The sequence below is a fragment of the Wyeomyia smithii genome, chromosome 1 (assembly GCF_029784165.1).
Source record: "Wyeomyia smithii strain HCP4-BCI-WySm-NY-G18 chromosome 1, ASM2978416v1, whole genome shotgun sequence".
NCBI lineage: Eukaryota > Metazoa > Arthropoda > Insecta > Diptera > Culicidae > Wyeomyia > Wyeomyia smithii.
This window is the reverse complement of record NC_073694.1, coordinates 194,689,909-194,704,134: the sequence shown is the minus strand read 5'-3', so window position 1 is coordinate 194,704,134 and position 14,226 is coordinate 194,689,909. Positions and strand designations below refer to the sequence as shown.

General features: G+C 41.8%; 1 protein-coding gene across 9 annotated transcripts in view; it reads right to left on the bottom strand.

Annotated features, from left to right (window-relative positions):
• LOC129718325 (uncharacterized) overlaps nucleotides 1–14,226 on the bottom strand; it is a 530,334-nt gene that overhangs the window by 11,938 nt on the left and 504,170 nt on the right. For all 9 annotated transcript variants that reach the window (XM_055668998.1, XM_055668992.1, XM_055668993.1 and 6 more), the window contains 9 exons: nucleotides 13,032–13,087; nucleotides 12,593–12,777; nucleotides 12,123–12,502; nucleotides 11,908–12,059; nucleotides 11,496–11,844; nucleotides 11,372–11,436; nucleotides 11,078–11,306; nucleotides 10,886–11,013; nucleotides 10,691–10,801 (listed from right to left, as the gene is read on the bottom strand). In XM_055668998.1, the coding sequence (XP_055524973.1) occupies nucleotides 10,691–10,801; nucleotides 10,886–11,013; nucleotides 11,078–11,306; nucleotides 11,372–11,436; nucleotides 11,496–11,844; nucleotides 11,908–12,059; nucleotides 12,123–12,502; nucleotides 12,593–12,777; nucleotides 13,032–13,087 (1,655 nt within the window). The remainder of the gene's footprint in view (nucleotides 1–10,690; nucleotides 10,802–10,885; nucleotides 11,014–11,077; nucleotides 11,307–11,371; nucleotides 11,437–11,495; nucleotides 11,845–11,907; nucleotides 12,060–12,122; nucleotides 12,503–12,592; nucleotides 12,778–13,031; nucleotides 13,088–14,226) is intronic.

Sequence of the window (14,226 nt, the reverse complement as noted above, 5' to 3'; positions counted from 1 at the left end):
CCCCTCTTGTGGTGAAAAAGGTAACTAAACTCATTGCACAGTGGTACAGTAAGGCAATTTAGGTGGACATGAGCTTTTCCTGGCGATTTTGGTTTGCGGTTTAAAGCCATAGTTTTTGTAAAAAGTTGTTTCTTATACATAGTCCTCTATTTATGTGCGAATGAGAAATAAAAACAAACTAACTTGTTTTTATTTGCATAAATAATTGTAAACATTCTTTGGCAAACTTGTAGACCAACTAATTCTAAGTAACTTTGTAAAGAAACTTTTTTGTAGACATTGAATTTGGTTTCCAAAAACAGTCTTTTCGCTCTATTTTTTCAATTCAAATTTAAAAACAAAGTTTTCTTCGGTAACTTTTATAAAAAATACGCCAATTTTGACGAAAAAGCATTGTCGGTATATTGTACAGATGAAGAGTTTTCACTATTTCCATTTTAAAAATAGGCCCTTTTGATATATTGATGCCTCCGTTTAGGGCAAACAAAAATAATATTTTTTGGTATCATTTGAAAGAACAAATATTGAATAAATATTGTGAAGTTTAGTTGATCTATAACTGTGCCGATGAATGAATACATTTATTTCTGCAAATAAAAAAGTTAGTTTTTTTATTTAGTCGATTTCAGGACCACCCTTATTTTCATTTGCACATAAAAAATACACTAAACATAAGAAACAAGTTCTTAGAAAAAAAATTTACTCTAAAACCACAAAATCGCATCGAAAAACTCATGTCCGCCTACATTGCCTTACTGTAGTACCACTGTGCATTGTTGTTGAATTTCTGTGAGCGTTTGACCGACACTCTCACACACGAAACTGAATTTACTCAATTTTAGATTTAGTTGACTCAATTTCATACTTTCACAGAAAAAAAAACATGTTGCAGATTCCGTGCGTATATTGTTCGTATGTAAAACCAGTGTTGCTGATTATCACTTCATTACACTGCAACCGTTGTCTGCAACCAGAAGTACTCAGTTCAGTGGCAACAAAGCATGCACTCATAAATGAAACGAACGCGTTGATTGTCCCGTGCCATGGTGAGTGACTCACGTATGAAAAGTTTTTTTTCTCTTTGCACCATCTTCGCTTCGGACCCGATCAGATCAATAGGGAAGACAGAGATTTTTTTTCCGCTGTAATCTCATCACTTAGAATAGTCAGATGATTCGCATCATTCACTTCATTTGCATCGTTCGCACCGTTCGTACGATTTGCATCAGTCATATTCTTCGGGTCTTTTTTTTTTTTGGGTGAACCGAAGCGATAAGCTTTCTCCAGCCAACAGTGCTGCGTAGTTGTAGTTGTGAAAATAGGAAGAGTCTAGCAGTGATGAACTGCCGCGCGTTAAAAACGAAGATGAAGGATGTTGTGGAGGAAAAGGTGCTGCTATAGGGGCAATAGAATATAGGTGCCTTATCGATGCTTTCAGTTTTGTTAAATTCATTTTAAATTTCAGAAACCAATAATCAGTTGACTTCAAGAAACATAAAAATAAAAACATACATTGAAAGAATGTCATTTTTTCCTTTTCAAACATCTCGAACAATACGTGTGAACATCTAAACTAATTCCTTAAACTATATTTCGGAAAATTTATTTTGTCAAGAATACATCCCTTCTCAGATGTATCGAACACCCTATTCGATAAACAGAGAATTCGCTTGCCCACCCTAGGCGGCGACGTTTGCTTGGGTCTTGTACCAATCTATTCTTACCAAAACCAACGGTGTTTTTTTTCCTTTGTAAACGTCATTGGTCTTTCCCGACGCTTCGTTCGCTTCGTTAGATTCGTTCGCTTCAGCTGTTAGTCGAACTGATGGTGAGTAACTTTTTTTCGGGTGGCTGAATGTGTTAACTCAGTGAGATACAATAGCAGGAGAAGAAGTAAAGGATAGAATACACCCAAACAGTTCAGTAAGCACTGTTATTCGCACTTGATGATGCGATAGGCTGCAGCTCTAGTACCAAGACTAGTGACTTGGGCAGCGACGATGATGAATCATGAATGATTGTGATAATCAGCAACTTTGTGTAAAACTAACGCCATTACGGGAGTTAAATATTGATAATTGTTGTTTATTGTTATTTATTGTTAAATCATCTGACACATTGGTGGTCTTAATGATAATATATATTACTAACTAAATGCTAATTAATATTTACAAACGATAAGAAACACTTTAAAAACAATTGAAACACGCTTCAAAAACAATTAAACCTGTCGCCTACGAAGAATTTGTTTGAGTATTGTTACTGAGATCTTAAAATCGAATGAATCTGCTACGACGTTGAAGCTAGCTGACATGAAACGAACGGGGTCGTGTTGCCCACCGTTTTGTTACCGCAGTGCGATGCGGTAGCGATAGAAAGTTTCTCCGCCTTAAAGACCTTTCCGGAGCACACAAATTTAACTGCTGCAGAATTTTCGGGGCGTCGATTTCACCGGTTAAAATTTTGAAGACAAACACAGCCTGTGTATCGAAACGTCTTTGCTGCAGTGTTTCCATGCCCAAAAGCTGGCAGCGATCCGAGTACGCCGGTAGCTGCTGCGGGTCTCGCCACGGAAGAAAACGTAAAGCGTACCGTACAAATTTCCTTTGCACGGATTCAATTCTTGCAATCCAGTTTACGTTGAATGGACACCACACTACGGAGTTTGTTTCAAGGACAGATCGCACCAGAGAGTAGAATAATGATCGGAGGCACAGTGGATCATGAAAATCCGAGGCTACCTTGAAAATAAAACCGAGTTGTCGGTTCGCCTTTGCTATGACCTCATTATAGTGTGGCCTAAAGGACAGGGCTGAATCCAACGTAACACCCAAATCTCGGACCTGGTTAACCCTTGTCAGAGTTTGACCAAGCATAGTAAAGCTGAACATTTCCGGAACATTTTCCTATGGAACAAAATCACACAGCATTTCAGGATACTAACTGTCAACAGGTTAATGAAGCACCACTTTAAAAAAACGTCGACTAGTCGCTGAAGTTCGAGACAGTCTGAAGTATTTCTTATTGTCTTGAACAACTTTACGTCGTCTGCAAAAAACATTCGGCAATTTTCTGGCAACACTAACGATACATCATTTATGTACAAGGCAAAGAGCAGTGGTCCTAAATTACTGCCCTGCGGAACGCCTGATACATTTGAAAAATGAGCAGAATGTTGCGATCCAATCTTCACGTAGAGTGTACGATTTACCAAATAGGACCTCAGCCATTGTACCAGAGCGGGGGCCATTCCAAGTTTCTCCATCTTAGCGAGCAGGATACCATGGTCGACGCAGTCAAAGGCAGCTTTCAAATCAGTATAAACCGCATCAATTTGAGCTCCTTCGGTCATATTCTGCAGGCACGTTGCAGTGAATTGAACGAGGTTAGTAGCGGTAGAGCGTTTTGGATAAAAACCATGCTGATCGATCGAGATATAGTGTTTACAACTAGCGAAAAGTGCATCATAAAAAACGATTTCAAATACTTTTGAACAAGCGCAAAGAGAGGTTTTGCCTCTGTAATTCTGCACGTTGCGTTTGTCACCTTTTTTGTGCACCGGAAACATGGTCGATATTTTCCAACTGGTTGGAAAAACACATCGTCGAAGCGACAAGTTAAATAGCAAGCATAGTGGGCGTACGAAAACAGCTTTACATTTTTTCAGGACGCAAGATGGAATGCCATCAGGCCCAGGAGCGAAAGAGGAATTCATTTTGTCGATTGCAGCTTCCACTTGGCGGTCGGTAACCGTGAATGAGCTGAAGTCAATGACGTCTCTGGGGATACCATCTAAAGCTGTATCTATTTCTGTAGTTGTAGCAGTAGAGCAGCGGAAGATCTGCTGAAAATGTTGAGCAAATAAAGCACACTTTTCGAATGTCGTGTTTCCTTGACGATTGTTCAAAAACATGTTCTTCGGTAGACCTTCTTCTTTCCTTTTGCTGTTAACAAACAACCAAAAATGTCGGGGGTTTCGTCTGATACCACTCTGCATCCGAAGACCATACCGTTTGTACAGGTAGCGATTATAAATCCGGTAGGAGTTACTAGCATGATTGAATGTTTGTTTCGTTAACGGGTTACGTGTTCTGCAATATTTGCGTAGCGCCAAAGACCGCTGTCGTTTCAGTTGACGCAAGCGAGTGTTAGACCATGGAGGCTTAGGTGCTGGCCGGCGAACAGGAACACACTGAACAAGTGTAGTCTTGATGGTGTCATTAAAATACCCAATTGCATCATCGAGGGAGGTTCCACTTTCCAAAAATTGCCAGTCGATTTGAGAAATTAAATAGCTCAAATGGTCGAAGTCAGTTCTGCGAAAATCTAAATTGTGTTCGGTTGGACAATTCTCAAATTCAACGGGCACTAATTGCTGGACCGTGATTGCCACCGCAGGGTGGTTGAAGTCTAGAGGTACTAGCGGCTCATCTGCCTCAGAAAGTGCACACAATGTTTCATTATTAGTCAGGGCCAAATCAAGGAGACGGTCATTACTATTAGTCACGTAGTTTATTTGAGACAGATGGTTTAGGCTGAAACCATCTAACAAGGCTGAGCTCCCAGCTGAGATCTGCGACTGGATATAGTCGATAACTGGTATATTATCATTTCTACAACTCCGAATCAAACCAGACTGGTTGTAGTCACCAAATAGCAATGCGGGATCGTCCCGGTTCAAACGAGACAAAACAGATCCGATGGATTGGACATGATTTTCAATAGCAGTGACATCGGCTCTGCGATCAGGAGGCAAATAGATAACGCCGACACTGATTTTGTAAAGAGGCATTGTAACTAATACCCACAACTGTTCGAGAGTATTACAAACGGGAGCGGGGTCAGAATAGCTACTAAAACGGTTAGACACAGCAATGAAAAATCCTCCACCACGCGTCTTAGAACTATTGCTCTGATTGCGATCGCATCGATACACGGTGAAAGCGCTGCCAAAAAGCTGTACTGAATGAATCTGATCGTCTAGCCACGTTTCAGTCAATACAACTATGTCCTACTCACAATCGGTAACGGCCGCAAAAAAGTCATCTATTTTTGTCCGGAGACCGCGAACGTTCTGGTAGAATATCCGTAGGTCAGGATTAGTCACGATGTCGGAATGATTTGTCGGTGAATGTCTAGAAGGTGCGGGGATATCAGGTGTTGAATTGTTATATACAGTAGAATACTTGCCAACACTAGCAAGCTGGAAGACCCCTTCTCCATACTCAAACACAGGACCGGGACGACTGATGAGCGCAGGCTGCAGTGGCGCGACTGTGTTGAGCGGATCGGGGGCTTCCAAGTTGCATAATTCGGTGCGTCCCGGGCAGGATCCAGAAAGTACAGATTGGTCGTCAGTATAATCCGTCAAGTCGATTGTAGTGGAAACGTCTTCAAGCGATGATTTAGCTGGAATAACCGTTGTCTGGGCACAAGCATGCAACGATGATCTCACAATTAGTCCAGAGGTGTAGTGTGTGCACTGTTCGAAGCAGGCGGTTGCATTCCATGTACCGTGCGAGGAAACTTCGGTGCATTTGGTCCCCAAAAATCCTTCGAACTGTTACGTTCGTCAAACAGGCGGAAATATATTCCTTTAGGCCAATTCTTTGCGCCCAACGCAACGTCTTTAAGTCCAATTTCAATGCCTACTTTAAATGAGATGAACGCAAATGACCTAATATCAGCATCTTTTTTCACGACCTTGCGTACTACTGGCTGAGCCTCTGGCACACATTCTTTAATAAGCGCCGTTATTTCATCTTCAGTGACATGAGGGGCAATGCGCGAGAGATAAATCCAAAATTTTTCTGTTGGTTGCGGAACAGTAGCCACCAGGTTGGAACAATTTTCTACCGATTTTGTTCCACCCATCAAATCTGATAAAACTTTCGGTCTTTTAGGAGTTTCATTCGGTGAGACAACCCTTGGGCGTTTATTACTGCGAACGGAAAGCGGAATTGCCGGTGCTGCATTCGCCAACAGTTTATCCGAAATCGACCCGATGAATGTGTTAATTTGACCAAGTTCGTTTTTAACATCATTCATATAAGTGATCGACTCAGCAACGGATGTTATAGCAGCAACGGCAGCGTCAGAAGAATTATTAGCCTTCAAATTCTCTACAGAATGCATACAGTCATTACATAGCCAAAGCAAATTCGTTTTTTTTTTTTATTCTCGCTTATTTTCCGTCGGTCTAGTTCCGCCCCTGTTGTGGCCAATCACCGACGCCCAGGGAGGCGACTCCACACCCAGGACCCTAACTCACGACCCGTTTATTAACGGACCGGCGCCAACGGCTTTACTTCCTCATGCGATGGAAGGCGTGATCCCAGAGATTTTTTCGCCTCAGAAAATCTCCCGGTGTCGACTAGGATTGAATTTAGACCAGTTGGGTTGGTTGTGAGTGGATCACGCCACCTCACAACCATCGACACCTATGTCGGCGGTGGGATTCGAACCCAGGCGTCGAGCGTGGTTGGTGGAGACGTTACCAACCACACTAGGCCCCCGCTCCAAGCAAATTCGTTTGTCCATTGACGAAATCCAGATTCGCTTGAATCCAACCAATACATTTTGTGTGTGCAATACAGTCACACAAATAGCACTTGATCATATTTAGATTCTTTATTGGTTCACAGCATTTGTAGCAACTTTTTTCCATCTCAGAAGTAGCTTTTTGTACGGCAGATTGCATAAGTGATGGCGAATTATTAGCGGGTTACGTAGCTTGCAATGAATGTATACAGAGGATCTGTTGAGCTTAGTATGCTTGTTCACAGATGGCGCTTCAGGAGAAAACGAAATGCGCGGGGAGGGTAGAACTGATGTATATGCAGATCAAAAGCACTTTTCACTTCGATCAAGTTCACTCAGAATACTGGTAATGCACTAAACTCCACTATCTTCCCAGAAAGCGATATCGCAACAAACCACGGACTGATTAGTACAAGTATCAAAACTTTTAAACAATCGAAATAACAAAAAAACCACGGTCAAAATAAATAAGCACAATAAAAAATAATATAATAGAGGTAGCTTATCGAGGCACGGAGAAGAAATATTCAAATAATCAGGTCACGACGTGTAAATGGTAAACTAATCCCAAGTTGCTATACACGTGGTTCCCTGTGTAACTTCACTAGCTCAGATCCATCATGGAAAGCAACTACGAAATGTGCGGCCGTCAAGCTCAAGCTCAATAATTAGGCCACGAAGTGTACAATTATATGAATGTTTCAATTACCTCGTGGAAAAGATAAAAGGAGAAACCGCACAATGGTAGTCAATAGTCGTATATGGTTGTTGTGCAACTTTTACCTTAGATAACACTTGAACGTTCTATCAATTTAACAATTTAAGTATGGATACATATAATGTTGTAATTGGTTTAAAAGCTGTAGTTTTCTTATATATAAAAGATATTCAACAAAACAAACATAATTAGTGATAACAACTGTTATGCAAAAACTATTATTTAATGTTTAGTTTTTTTCGTTTTGAAAGTATTTTTTTGTTTTTTTTATTCCTCCGAATTTTTGCTCTCGAGTTCTAACCTTCGTATTCATCACTAGCAGCTTTGCATTAACCAGCATATTTATGTATTGACTAGCTGACCCGGCAAACTTCGTCCCGCCTATTTTTGTGTTTAATTTAATAATTTTCAGCGTTCCAAATTCATTGATTTCTTGCGATTTGTTTATATCGTTTGAAATTATTGGTTTTATCGGAATGACAACATCCTCGACTTTTGCCTTTAGTACATCACCTCTATTCCGAAAACACTCATATTGGGTGGTATTCAGTTATTTTCGTTGGTGGTCGTTGAGAGTGGTCATCTTCGAATTCAAGATGGTGTCCAGGGTCAATGCTTGGCTTCTATACATTATTTCGATTACGGAAATATTCATATGCAGTAGTATTCGGCTGTTTCCCAAAAGTTGCCATCTTACAATTCAAAATGGTGTCTGGGGTCAATTTTTAGCTCCATGCATCATTCTGGTTAAAGAAACACTCATATTGGGTTGTTTTTGGGTCATTTTCGGCAGTTTTCCAGTCACCAAAAGTCGCCATTTTACAACTCAAAACGTTGTCTGAGGTCGATTTGTGGTTTCAGTGCATCATCACGATTTCGGAAATACCCACATTGGGTGGTATTTGGACATATCTCGCTGTTTTTCAGAAACCGGAAGTCGCCATCTTGGATTTCGAAATGGTATTCAGAGACAATTTCTGGCCTCTGAGCGTCATTCTGGTTAAAGAAACATCTATATTAGGTGGTATTTGCGTCCCTTTTCCAGTCACTGGAAGTCCCCATCTTACAATTCAAAATGTTGTCTGAGGTCGATTTGTGGCTTCAGTGTATCATAACAATCGCGGAAATACCCATATTTGGTCATTTGCAGCTGTTTTTCAGAAACCGGAAGTCGCCATCTTGGATTTAAAAATGGCATTTGGAGACAATTTCTGGCCTCTGAGCGTCATTCTGGTTAAAAAAAAAACACCCACATTGGGTGCTATTTGGTCATTTTCGGCAGTTTTCCAGTCACCGGAAGTCGCCATTTTACAACTCAAAATATTGTTGGAGATCGACAAACGTACAAACCGTGGAACGCCACCCATGGATTGCCTCATACATAGGCGAACTTTATTATTATAAAATATTCGGCCGAGTCCACTTCACAATAAAATGTGCATTTTTTTCGGTGTACCCATTAGGGTAATATTATTGTCAAAAGTTACTCTTTTTCGCATGTCGTGTAGAACAAAATCAGAAGTGGCGCACCTAGCGGTCGAAAAGGTGACTAACGCTTCTGTCATTTTCAATTTGTCTTCATAATTTCACGTAAGTGAACTATATTGGTATATAAGATATTTGGTATCTTTGTTTTCAATTGTAAGACAATCACATATCACTTTCTAAGATTCTACGACGAAACTCAGAGGTATATTCAAATAAAATAGATCACTGTATTGATTGAACAGGCGTGCCATTGATGTAACCGGAGCATGAGCAGCATATTGCGTCGACTGATACTACATTTACAGTATAGTTTTCGATCATAAGACTCTCGAGGGTGCATAAAATTTAATCTGTGATAATAATTCGGAAGCATCGGCTTCAGCAGTAATCAACTTCGCAATAAATACAGCTTTTGTTGCACGTCTACGTTAGGCTATTTAATTCCTAGTAGGTGACATCATTATAAGGCGGCAGATTTTGCGGACCGTTCCATGGGAGATGTCGTAGCGCATAGCGGACGAACTTTTGCTAAATGCTGCTGTGATTGCTTCAAAAGTCATCCCTTTGTGACGTTCTGTTTTTGACACTTATTAAATTCAGTATTAAATTTTCATTAAGCCATGAGACTATAAAAACGAAAAGGGCCGTAAAAACTCAGTTCTCACTAGGGTTTGCAATATTCCCGGGAAACGGGAATGAAAACTTGCATTTCCCGGGAACCGGGAACGGACAAATTTTTTTACAAAATGAGATTTCAAATGAAGTTCATCAGTAAAAGGTAACAAAAAGTTGTTTAAAATTTCATTCTCGATTCGCATGGAAAAAAAACAAATGTAATACAAAGCATATTCAAGTCAACATCAAAAATTTGCGATCGATTTTTGTAGCATATATGTGCAGAAGAGAGAATTAAGAATCGTCATGTCGTCAAACAATCGCTTCAGATCCACTGACAATTTTCCGTTAAGCTAAAAAACGTTATGCCCTTCTGTAAAACTTCGCTCAAGTCTGCTGAGTCACCGCTTATGTTCGATTTCTAGAATACTTTCATAACACCGATTAGAGCTTTTGCTACACTTAATTGAAAACTAGTGTCCAATTCTTTCAGTTTGTTGAAGAGAAAACTGAGTGTTAGGCTGGCATTGGACGCGGAAAATATTCGCTATATTCGGTACGGACTGTTTGGGTAAAATTTTTTTTACACTACAATGAATATTTACTGTTTACTTGAGCGGTAGCAAACCTATTCGCTATTTTTTTATTTCATTTAAACATATTTGCTATGTGTTTTTTTGAATAAACTGCGTCTCAAATCTAGTTTTTTTTTTTGACAGAACAACATTTCAAACCCTTTTGAAGTTTATATCATTATTGATTAGAACGTAAAATTCCGAGGAAGAATTTTGGGTAAATAACTACGTTATTTCGTTGATTCGCCGTTCGGTGATTTTCTGTGACCGAGACAAACCGGAAGGAAACGATAGAATACTAAATAATCAGCTCAATACTACTTAAAATAAGTCAGTCTTAGAACATTTGAATGCTTACTAATTAACATGCAAACACTATACTAACTTTGAGTTTTATTTAATGATTTATTTCAGGTCGTACCAGTTTGACGTACTTAATTTTATTGCAATATTGCATAGGAAAACATAGTGAATCTTAGAAAATTTTTCGCGGAACTCGGGAATCCCGGGATCCCGGGAATTAATATTTCTGTTCCCGGGATCCGGGAATCCCGAGAAAAGCTATTTCCCGGGAAATTGTTCCCGGGATTGCAAACCCTAGTTCTCACAGCCTATAGTAGGTGAGCACCGCTAACTGAAAATTTGGCGACGCTAATCGCCAATTGACACTTTTTTAGTTACACTACATAAGTTAATGATTTGGTTTTACAAATAATTGTTGAACGAAAATACAGTTTTCAGCTGGTGCACTCACCTTTTCCTGCCTTAGCAACTCCATGCTGGTAAGCTTAGGATCATGGGGTAACCTTATCGATAGGATGATATTTTCATCAGTGATATTAAACAGTGTTAATGTACAAGAAGTCTGCAAAGACAGAGAGAGAGAGAGAAAACGTTCGAAATTGTGACTTACAGTCGAACGGTACAAAATAGGGTACAATGCACTGACCTCATTGTTGATGTGCTGCAGCACGTACTGCTGCAACGCTCGGACTGCATCCTGAATGCCTAGATTAGTGTGAGGTCTTAACAGTGCTTCGTCCGTAGAACTATAACCTAGCAACAGAAAGATGCCACCTGGAGTCGAAAAAAAATTAATCATTACCATTTTACTACAGAAGGTTAATGTATGTTAACGAACCTGGCAGAGAATATTCACCCGGAGGTGGACGCATACAGATAAATCGTCCGGAATAGCACAGGCAGCGACCCCGGAAAGCTTGGTAAGCCGGCGCAGCATGGCTGTAGTACGCCAACGATGTTCGACATGGTGCCAGCGGAACGCATAAAGCGTGGCATGTTAGGGCGAGAGAGTCACCGCCCCCGCAGGTGCACAGTTCACTGCATTCTGCATCGTCTAGCATGTACAGCTGGTGGGATTGAAATTGAAACTGATTACTATAGACCACTTCAACGATTAGTTTTCAACGCTTACCCGACGACTTTTGCCTTCGGCGATCAGTTGGTCGGATTGATGTGAGCGCTGAACTACGCAGTACCCTGCAAGAAGTTTAAACCATGTAAGAAATCCTTTACTTAGCATAGAGGAAGTCACTCACTGATCGGTACCGGTGTCGTGGTCGGTTCTGTAGTTGTCGTGGTGGTCGTCGTGGGTGGAGGTGTTTCCAGCTCCGGCGGTTCGGTCGTTAGCATCTGCAGGACCTGTTCGTCTGGTCGCTGGTTGATTCGGTTACTCCCACCGTTCGGTATCGGCGGTAGTTCGTCATGGTCATCCTCGTCCGGAAGCAGATGGTGCCGCCCGTTGGTGTCGTACTCGTCCGGATGTGGGTCCAGATCGGTCCGCACGATCAGCTCGTTCCCCTTGTGGATCAACGTTTTCGGCTGGGTGTCCGGTGCGTCAATGAAGTTCGTCACGAACGGTTGCATCTCGGTTGGCTTGGGACGGTACTGCGTTGGGGTATTGGAAAAGGTAGTTTTACTAGAGTTAGAACTTGTGTAGTTGGTACTTACAACAGGTTTTGGTTTCGTTGGTGGCGGTGTTGGAGGCTGTGTGGCTCGTGTAGTTCGCATTGTGGTTGTTGTCGCCATCGTCGTTGTTGTGGTTGTCGTCAGCAGACCAAGTTCTGCCAACCGTTTCAGGTGAAAATCTTTCTGGGATTCGACTGCAATGAACAACAAGGACAGGTGTAAGATTTTTGATATTCACTCCAATTGAAAATACTAACCAACGCAAGGATTAAGCCAAAGCAAGCGCTGCCAACCAAGACAATCGTACAGCTGCTGTAGATCTGAACCCTGACAGGCGCAGTTTGTACGCAACGGAGTTCCCAGAATGCCCAGCATTGCTTGCCTGCAAGCGCTGGTCTTTCCGGCGCACTTCTTCGTTACGCTGTCCACCGCGCAGGACTGTTCGAATACTTCCAGCCGCGCTCGGCAGTCTTCGTCTTCGCGACACAGCTCTGCCACTGTGTGACAGGATGGCGGTGGACTGTAGACTAAGCCGTTCGAACCCTGGGGCGTGATATTTTCCGGCGGTCGCTGGGCACAAGCTGGGTGTAGTTTTTCCTGTGCTATCATGCAACTGTCATGGCGGTTTGGTGTTTTTCTGTTGGTGTGAAAACAGAGTTTTACCAGTTTTTTAGCATCTTTCTAGAACCGGAAGTCGCAATGGATCTGATTTCGATTCGGAACTAACCTGCACAAACAGAAGGCAATATCTAGACTCAGATCATCGTGGATACCCTTGTAGAAGCTCTGCAGTGACTCCATACAGGCGTTGCGATTGCACCGATGCAGCTCACAGTGCATCAACACCGTCTTCAACGCACTGGAGCAAACTTGATCATCCCGGCAGGCATCGAGAGATAGATGGCAGGTACTCTGTGAACATGAAAAGGTAACAGATTAATCAATCAAAAGCAGTATCCACGGTGTTCCAATTGACTGTCATTCGAAAAACAAAAATGCTATTGATTTTTTTAGTTTTATCTAAAGGTGGAGAAAGGCAGCAAATTAACTGTAATATAATGTTACTGATATCATTTTTTCTGTTTTATTACCGATCAGAGGAACACCGCGGATGACGGAATACAGTTCCTTAGCACTAAGCAATGATCCATTTGTACCACCCTTACCTGGAAATGGATGAAGCTCATTTCGGCCTCCTTTTCCTCGATATCATCGGACCCGACTGGCGGTTGGTCGAACGCGACGGAGTTACAAATCGGATTGCGTGCGGGTTCCAAAGGGTCCGCACATTTTCGGTTGATTGACGATCCATCCAGCAGCATCACCCGGTCGGCGGCAGAGCAATTGGAGGGAGAGAAGAACAAAAAAAAAATTCCAATCCGTTAGCAAACTAGGACCAACGATTTCAGGTTTTTTTCTTTTTAGCAGTCGACAACGAGACGAGGGAGAATTTATAGTATCACTGTTCGTTCAGCACACGGTATTTCACTTTCCCACGTGCACGGGCACAGCCAGAACGCGGTGGGGAAAACGGGCGCTGAAATGGGATTTGATTCCACTGTCCTGGGGTTAACTTTGTTTCGTGTCGAAATAAACTGCACCCAAGTGAGAGTAATTTGTCTAAACCCCTCCCCCTCAGGGAACAGAATGTGTTGGGCGGGCAACATTAAGAAGGAAAATCCTTTTCGTTTTGTCTTAAATCTTTTTCGGTTGGCTTTAGTTGTGCAGAGCCCTTACCCTTGCCACTTTTGCTTTTGCCGTGATTAAGTCATGCTACCGCGCCCGGGTTGTGGCCCCCGGATTTTCAATTTTCATCTAGGTGATTTAATGCTAATTCCTTGATTTTCGGCTGGCAGCAGGCGGCGGCGCGCTCCAGCGAAAGAACAACAGCAGCTCGAAGCACGGTTCGACGGTTTTTATTTCGAGAGGCAGGCGGATTTCTGTGCGTTGGATTTACGAGCCCAGGAAGCTATAAATAATCATCTGGAGCCGTACGGACCACACGGTCAGTGTGTTTACTGATTGCCTACCCGCGCGCCGTGCTGCTGGAGGATTTTGTGGGGTATTTAGTTTGTCCGATCGAATAGACGCTTTTCTATTGTTTGTGCTTAGTTCAGTACCGGCAGGTTGTACATCCGAGCACTGCACGATCGGTGTATATTTTTATAGGAAATCATCAAGGATTGGGATTGCTTTGCAAAATGGGTTGGTGAATAAATTTATGGAAACAATTTAGCGAGCCACTCCGGAGCTAAAAAAATACTAATTTATCTCTTACATTCTTGGAAAGGTATAATATAGCTCTGGGGTTGTGATGAAAAGCGGTCAATTAGGTTTTCAAATTATTGCAAGAAATTTCTC